Raw genomic sequence first — 8,552 nt, forward strand, 5'->3', positions numbered from 1 at the left:
GTCACGTCCAGAGTCCTATTCACGGATAAAAGATCGGTGCATAAAATGTTTACGTCGTCCATGTATAAAATGCACTTGGTGGTGAGTCCTCCGCTTCCTGGGATTCCCAATCCATTGATTCTTTGGTCCCTTCTCAAGATCTGTGCCAGTGGTTCTATGCAAACCACATAAAGGAGGGCGGATAACGGACAACCCTGACGGACACCGCAGTTGATGTTGACTGCTTCTGTCAGATGCCCATTTACTAGAAATCTGCTGTTGATATCCCGGTACAGCAGTCCCACCCAAGCTATAAACCTCTCTGGGAAACCCATTTTTTGCAGTACCTTGAAAAGGTACTGGTGCGAGACCCGATCAAAGGCTTTCTCAAAGTCTAAATTTAGGACTACTAGCCGGATGTTTCTGTCTCTCGCGTAACAGATGGTGTCTCGGATCAGTACCAGGCTGTCTGTGATCCTCCTCCCTGGTATGGCACAGACTTGATCCGGGTGAATCAGATCTTCTAAAACCATGGTCATACGAGATGCTAAAAGTTTGCTAAAAAGCTTACAATCAAAGTTTAAAAGCGTGATTGGTCTCCAGTTCGTCAGGTCCATTTTGTCTTTATGTTTGTGTAGGAGTGTCACTGCCCCTACTCTAAAACTGTCAGGTAATACGTCAAGTTGTTCAAAATCTTTAAAAACAACAAGCAGGTCAGGTGATAAAATGTCCCAAAATGTCAGGTAAAATTCAAAGGGAAGTCCATCAGGACCTGGGGACTTCCCCCTCTTAAAACTCAAGATATTTTTGTTTAGCTCTAAAAGACTAAAATCTTGAGTTAAAAGCATACCATCTGTCACTGTCTTGTTAATAAAATCTAAAACTTCAGTCATTAAGTCCGCCTTTACAGGTTTTTCTTTATACAGTTTTTCATAGAAGTTTAAAACCACTTGTTGGGTTTCATCTGGGGTTATTGTTATGTCACCATTTTCTTTTCTTAGTTTTAAAAATTTCGTCGCTTTATTCATTATCTTCTTGAAAAAGTACCGTGTGCATTTTTCTCCTTCTTCCATTTCCTGTTCTCGGCTCCTAAGAATAATTCCTTTACTTTTAATTTCTGACAAGACTGACATTTCAGCTTTTGTTTGCTTTATTTCATCATTAAAATTAAGCCCATACTTATTTAGTTCAAAATAGCGTTGGAGTCGCTTTTGCAGTCCCATCATGCGTCTGTTTTCCTTATACTTTTTCCTTTTCCCAGCTAGTCTAAAAAAAGTCTGGCTCCTCCTTTTTACCATTTCCCACCAGTGTGCACGTGTGTTGTATGAGTCCTGAAGGGTCTGCCACTCTTTGTATTGCTCCCTATACTGACTAACTAGGTGTTTATCTTCCAGGAGGGAGCAATTGAGCTTCCACAGACCACTTCCTGATGTCACACCCGAGGTGAGTGATAGTGTGCAAGACAGCATTTGGTGATCAGAGAAAAAGACAGGTGTCAATATAGCATCAGTTGGTGGGCAGTCTCTGGTAAAAAGATAATCTATGCGAGAGGCTCTGGTGCCATCACCACTGAACCAGGTGAAACCCTCCTCTCTTGGATGCATGATTTTAAAACAGTCCTGTAGTCTAAAGTCGTCACATATTGTCCTTAATAAAATCGACGTCTTGTCCATTTTAAAATCTTCTCCTGCTCCTCTTCTGTCCTTCTTGCTTAAAATGCAGTTAAAATCACCCCCTAAAATCAATGGTTTTCGGCCTAGCATGTGGGACTGCAAGTCTTCTAAAAGGTCATACCTGTCGGTTTTGTTGTTAAAACCATAGATGTTAAGGAGGTTAAAATCCTGTCCCATAAAAGTCAAATGTGCTAAAAGTGCCCTACCGTCTCTCACCACAGTGCTGCCCTTCACCAGAATGTGAGGATTGTTGATTAAAATGGCTACTCCATCGTTTTTATTTTCATTAGATCCACTCCATATTGAGTTGTGTTGCCATATGTCCTCCCATTGCTTGTAGTGTTTTAGATACGGTATATTGCATTCTTGTAATAAAAACACATCTGACTTAAAAGAACTAAGAAAAGATAGAACACTCTGTGCTCTAACTCTCGACTTCACGCTTCTCACATTTATAGTTGAGAAGGTGATTGCCATGAGTATAGTTAAAACAAACAGGTTTGACATTTTAAACTAAAACAAGCTGTTAATCTCTTGTGAATGGAGCTCTTCCTTCACTGCTACAGGTTGAGCACGAAGGGGTTCAGCACCATTCCCCCGTCGACGTCTGGGTGTCGGCCTTTGCTGCAATGTTGCATTAAGCTTCGTGTCTTTCGGGGTTGATTGCAGAGCTATATGTAAAAAGGAGACCTCATTGGGTGAATCGGAAGGGAAGGTTCTCGACTCCCCAGATGAATTATCTGAGAGAGTCTCAAGTCTTCCCCTCTTCTCTGAGTTTTCAGGAGACTCAGAGGACAATTCTGATGCAGGCCACTTAGATGATTGGGCATCGGGGAGGGGGTCATCTTGACTTTCATGTTCAGGAGTAGCTCCACCCTCCACCTGAGCTATCTCCTCTTCACCTGTGCTCCTCGTTGGTGGAGGTGGAACATGCCCCTCCCCCTCTACCTCCTCTCCTCCAATCACAGATTTCGGCGGGAGATTTGAATTCTCTGGCACCGCCTCTTCAATCAGCTCTGTAACCGCTTCTCCCTGTCGACCATTTTGTGCTACTTCGCACACTCTTGCTGCTTTCAGTTTGTTGGCAAAAGACTTTGGGCAATCTCTGAACAGATGATTACCTTCTCCGCAAAGATTGCACTTTCTGCCACTGGTGCACTCCTCAAAGGTATGCCCAATTTCTCTACATTTCCTGCAAACAATTTTATCGCATGCCTCTACCAGGTGCCCCTGTTCACCACACTTGCGGCAGAGCTTGGGCTGTCCCTGGTAGTGAATGTAGCCCCTGTTTTCACCAAGGACTATCATGGACGGTAGATGTTTCAGGCCCTGGAAGCCCTGGGGGTCTTGCCATTGTTGGATGGGGACCCTCCAGGCACAGTTCCAGATGCCGTCCTCATCCTTAACCTTGGTAGCCTGGCCCTTTACAGTGCAAAATCTTCCCAGCCATGAACAAATGTCCTCAGCATTCACAGTTTCATTGAACATTCTAACAATAACAGTTTTTAGGGTATTATCAGTCAGTTTCTCCACTTTGAAAACCAAGAACTGGGATTTCACATTTTCATATCGAGTCCAAAACTCACGCAGCAAAACAGCAGAGCGAAAGCTTACATCAAAACCCTTGTTAAAGGGTAGGGTCAAAATACAATTTAGGTTGTCCGGTGTGAATTGTAAGGCTTTTTGAATAAGCTTCCTGGAGAAATCAAGTCTCGACATGTCCAGGAGTTTTCCATCTCTCTCTTGAAAAGTAAACCGGACGCTGTGGTGCCTCCGTATGCCGGCATAGTTGGCCGCCATGATGGAGGCACCACAAGCTAGAAGTGCTAAAACAAATTAAAGACAGGTAAGAGACAACTAAAACCACTAAAAGAGATAAAACGTGTCTAAATGAACAGATAAAATAAAAAGTGAAATCGCTAAAATAAAAGAGTAAGGGAGTACTTACCTTTGTTTTGGTCGCTTTGCTGTGATGTTAAATAACAAGCAAAAAGGAATGAGTTGCTTTGTCTACAAGAGCAAGCAGCTGCAAAGGGCTGAAACACTCAAAATGACAATCAATCAATCAAAATAATATCCTCCTAACGTTGGAGAAAATCAAAGCCAGAGAAGGCTATCAATTTCACCACCCAAAGGAGGCGATCGCAGTCTTAGCCAAAAGGCCGAGAAGCGATACTCGCAACGGCTTGGAGGATATGTGGCCCTTCCCAGCACCGTAGCCCTCACTCGTGGTTTGGTTTTGTTTGGGACCGGAACGCCAGTCGCGTGACGTGCATTGGGATGATCACACAGCTTTTCCAGAACGGCTTCAACCAAACCATATAACCTTCACGAAGGCAGGTATTGCTAGTCCAAACGAATCTGCTAATGATATATCCAGTGGATTGGATCATTGGTTCACGTTTCTGGCCAACAGAAAGATTATTTATGATTTATAGAATGCATTTGGCAACTGAGTCACTAATTAACAGCCTCCCCTGAACTGTGGGGGTTATGATTGTCTGATTGAGAAGGAAGTGCGTCTGTGTGCAAGGTTCCACTGCAAACGTTGCAGAAACAAGATTGAGAGTTGATTTTTCCACACATTATCAGGGGAGAGCGCGAACGCAGTCCCCCACTACCAGAAATTATGCAGTCGAGATTCCCACATTTGGGGAATTCGCACGGGTCAGCACAACCTGGAGTGCAATGGCTGAGCCTCGCCCTTTGTGAACCGCCTTCTTGATCACGGTATCTCTCCTGCCAGGTAAGTATGAGTTGTACAGATCACAGACGGGGGACTCCCTCACAGACACACCGTGCTGACTGATGGTGCTGACAATCTACACGTCACCAAAAGCAGGCCCTACAGGGGGCTGTAGGCCTCTGTTACCTTGTTGTTGTTGTCTGGAACTCGGGTTGCTTTCTGTGCCCCATTTGAATGGGATCTGGATGGGATGAAGATGGCGAGCCAAGCCTAAGGATCTGTGGGCGGTCCCTAATGCGGTGTGGCCCGCCAGCCGTGCTGCCTGCTCACATGGGACGCCGGCAGCTCAGCAGATTAGTTTGGACTAGATAAGAATTCATCACACTACTCGCTCTACTCGGGTAGTAGCAATAGTAGTGGACTGCTAGTGGTGATACACACGCGCACACACACAGGGGCAAGAAGCAGACTTTTCAATCTCAAATCCCAAAATTTGAAGGGGCACTCGAGTGGGTAAATATATAACCCCCAGACAGTGAAAAACGGTAGTTTAAGCTTCTGGTAAGGCTGGGCAGTTTGACTGCCAAGTCGTCTGGCAAACTATCGAGCCTTTCTTATTTGTTGACACGTAGAGAGGGGGGTGCACCGTTCCCGGAGGTACTGCAATACCAGGTCGATGCGTGGAGTGGACGGAGCAAGCCCCTATTCCATCTCCCAGCTCCAAAAATCAATTTAATATATGGTCCCCGGGTAGGGGACGTATCAGATATTAAACTGATAAGAACAGATACTACACTTGATCTTAGCCAAAAGGCCGAGAAGCGATACTCGCAACGGCTTGGAGGATATGTGGCCCTTCCCAGCACCGTAGCCCTCACTCGTGGTTTGGTTTGGTTTGGGACCGGAACGCCAGTCGCGTGACGTGCATTGGGATGATCACACAGCTTTTCCAGAACGGCTTCAACCAAACCATATAACCTTCACGAAGGCAGGTACTACTAGTCCAAACGAATCTGCTAATGATATATCCAGTGGATTGGATCATTGGTTCACGTTTCTGGCCAACAGAAAGATTATTTATGATTTATAGAATGCATTTGGCAACTGAGTCACTAATTAACAGCCTCCCCTGAACTGTGGGGGTTATGATTGTCTGATTGAGAAGGAAGTGCGTCTGTGTGCAAGGTTCCACTGCAAACGTTGCAGAAACAAGATTGAGAGTTGATTTTTGCACACATTATCAGGGGAGAGCGCGAACGCAGTCCCCCACTACCAGAAATTATGCAGTCGAGATTCCCACATTTGGGGAATTCGCACGGGTCAGCACAACCTGGAGTGCAATGGCTGAGCCTCGCCCTGGGTGAACCGCCTTCTTGATCACGGTATCTCCCCTGCCAGGTAAGTATGAGTTGTACAGATCACAGACGGGGGACTCCCTCACAGACACACCGTGCTGACTGATGGTGCTGACAATCTACACGTCACCAAAAGCAGGCCCTACAGGGGGCTGTAGGCCTCTGTTACCTTGTTGTTGTTGTCTGGAACTCGGGTTGCTTTCTGTGCCCCATTTGAATGGGATCTGGATGGGATGAAGATGGCGAGCCAAGCCTAAGGATCTGTGGGCGGTCCCTAATGCGGTGTGGCCCGCCAGCCGTGCTGCCTGCTCACATGGGACGCCGGCAGCTCAGCAGATTAGTTTGGACTAGATAAGAATTCATCACACTACTCGCTCTACTCGGGTAGTAGCAATAGTAGTGGACTGCTAGTGGTGATACACACGCGCACACACACAGGGGCAAGAAGCAGACTTTTCAATCTCAAATCCCAAAATTTGAAGGGGCACTCGAGTGGGTAAATATATAACCCCCAGACAGTGAAAAACGGTAGTTTAAGCTTCTGGTAAGGCTGGGCAGTTTGACTGCCAAGTCGTCTGGCAAACTATCGAGCCTTTCTTATTTGTTGACACGTAGAGAGGGGGGTGCACCGTTCCCGGAGGTACTGCAATACCAGGTCGATGCGTGGAGTGGACGGAGCAAGCCCCTATTCCATCTCCCAGCTCCAAAAATCAATTTAATATATGGTCCCCGGGTAGGGGACGTATCAGATATTAAACTGATAAGAACAGATACTACACTTGATCTTAGCCAAAAGGCCGAGAAGCGATACTCGCAACGGCTTGGAGGATATGTGGCCCTTCCCAGCACCGTAGCCCTCACTCGTGGTTTGGTTTGGTTTGGGACCGGAACGCCAGTCGCGTGACGTGCATTGGGATGATCACACAGCTTTTCCAGAACGGCTTCAACCAAACCATATAACCTTCACGAAGGCAGGTACTACTAGTCCAAACGAATCTGCTAATGATATATCCAGTGGATTGGATCATTGGTTCACGTTTCTGGCCAACAGAAAGATTATTTATGATTTATAGAATGCATTTGGCAACTGAGTCACTAATTAACAGCCTCCCCTGAACTGTGGGGGTTATGATTGTCTGATTGAGAAGGAAGTGCGTCTGTGTGCAAGGTTCCACTGCAAACGTTGCAGAAACAAGATTGAGAGTTGATTTTTCCACACATTATCAGGGGAGAGCGCGAACGCAGTCCCCCACTACCAGAAATTATGCAGTCGAGATTCCCACATTTGGGGAATTCGCACGGGTCAGCACAACCTGGAGTGCAATGGCTGAGCCTCGCCCTGGGTGAACCGCCTTCTTGATCACGGTATCTCCCCTGCCAGGTAAGTATGAGTTGTACAGATCACAGACGGGGGACTCCCTCACAGACACACCGTGCTGACTGATGGTGCTGACAATCTACACGTCACCAAAAGCAGGCCCTACAGGGGGCTGTAGGCCTCTGTTACCTTGTTGTTGTTGTCTGGAACTCGGGTTGCTTTCTGTGCCCCATTTGAATGGGATCTGGATGGGATGAAGATGGCGAGCCAAGCCTAAGGATCTGTGGGCGGTCCCTAATGCGGTGTGGCCCGCCAGCCGTGCTGCCTGCTCACATGGGACGCCGGCAGCTCAGCAGATTAGTTTGGACTAGATAAGAATTCATCACACTACTCGCTCTACTCGGGTAGTAGCAATAGTAGTGGACTGCTAGTGGTGATACACACGCGCACACACACAGGGGCAAGAAGCAGACTTTTCAATCTCAAATCCCAAAATTTGAAGGGGCACTCGAGTGGGTAAATATATAACCCCCAGACAGTGAAAAACGGTAGTTTAAGCTTCTGGTAAGGCTGGGCAGTTTGACTGCCAAGTCGTCTGGCAAACTATCGAGCCTTTCTTATTTGTTGACACGTAGAGAGGGGGGTGCACCGTTCCCGGAGGTACTGCAATACCAGGTCGATGCGTGGAGTGGACGGAGCAAGCCCCTATTCCATCTCCCAGCTCCAAAAATCAATTTAATATATGGTCCCCGGGTAGGGGACGTATCAGATATTAAACTGATAAGAACAGATACTACACTTGATCTTAGCCAAAAGGCCGAGAAGCGATACTCGCAACGGCTTGGAGGATATGTGGCCCTTCCCAGCACCGTAGCCCTCACTCGTGGTTTGGTTTGGTTTGGGACCGGAACGCCAGTCGCGTGACGTGCATTGGGATGATCACACAGCTTTTCCAGAACGGCTTCAACCAAACCATATAACCTTCACGAAGGCAGGTACTACTAGTCCAAACGAATCTGCTAATGATATATCCAGTGGATTGGATCATTGGTTCACGTTTCTGGCCAACAGAAAGATTATTTATGATTTATAGAATGCATTTGGCAACTGAGTCACTAATTAACAGCCTCCCCTGAACTGTGGGGGTTATGATTGTCTGATTGAGAAGGAAGTGCGTCTGTGTGCAAGGTTCCACTGCAAACGTTGCAGAAACAAGATTGAGAGTTGATTTTTCCACACATTATCAGGGGAGAGCGCGAACGCAGTCCCCCACTACCAGAAATTATGCAGTCGAGATTCCCACATTTGGGGAATTCGCACGGGTCAGCACAACCTGGAGTGCAATGGCTGAGCCTCGCCCTGGGTGAACCGCCTTCTTGATCACGGTATCTCCCCTGCCAGGTAAGTATGAGTTGTACAGATCACAGACGGGGGACTCCCTCACAGACACACCGTGCTGACTGATGGTGCTGACAATCTACACGTCACCAAAAGCAGGCCCTACAGGGGGCTGTAGGCCTCTGTTACCTTGTTGTTGTTGT

At 46.9% G+C, this 8,552-nt stretch overlaps 1 protein-coding gene across 1 annotated transcript; it reads right to left on the reverse strand.

Moving 5' to 3' along the window:
• Positions 1–2,151: 2,151 nt before the first annotated feature.
• On the reverse strand, positions 2,152–3,217 carry LOC311503219 (uncharacterized protein). Its single transcript, XM_084565801.1, has one exon. It carries the CDS (start codon positions 3,138–3,140, stop codon positions 2,166–2,168), a length of 975 nt encoding a protein of 324 aa, XP_084421927.1. The 5' UTR covers positions 3,141–3,217; the 3' UTR covers positions 2,152–2,165.
• Positions 3,218–8,552: the final 5,335 nt, after the last annotated feature.

The sequence above is a fragment of the Chelon labrosus genome (assembly GCF_963514085.1).
Source record: "Chelon labrosus genome assembly, chromosome: 18".
Lineage (NCBI taxonomy): Eukaryota > Metazoa > Chordata > Actinopteri > Mugiliformes > Mugilidae > Chelon > Chelon labrosus.

Coding starts and splice junctions, on each gene's coding strand:
- LOC311503219 (XM_084565801.1), bottom strand. CDS start 3,140: ATGTTCAATGAAACTGTGAATGCTGAGGACATTTGTTCATGGCTGGGA.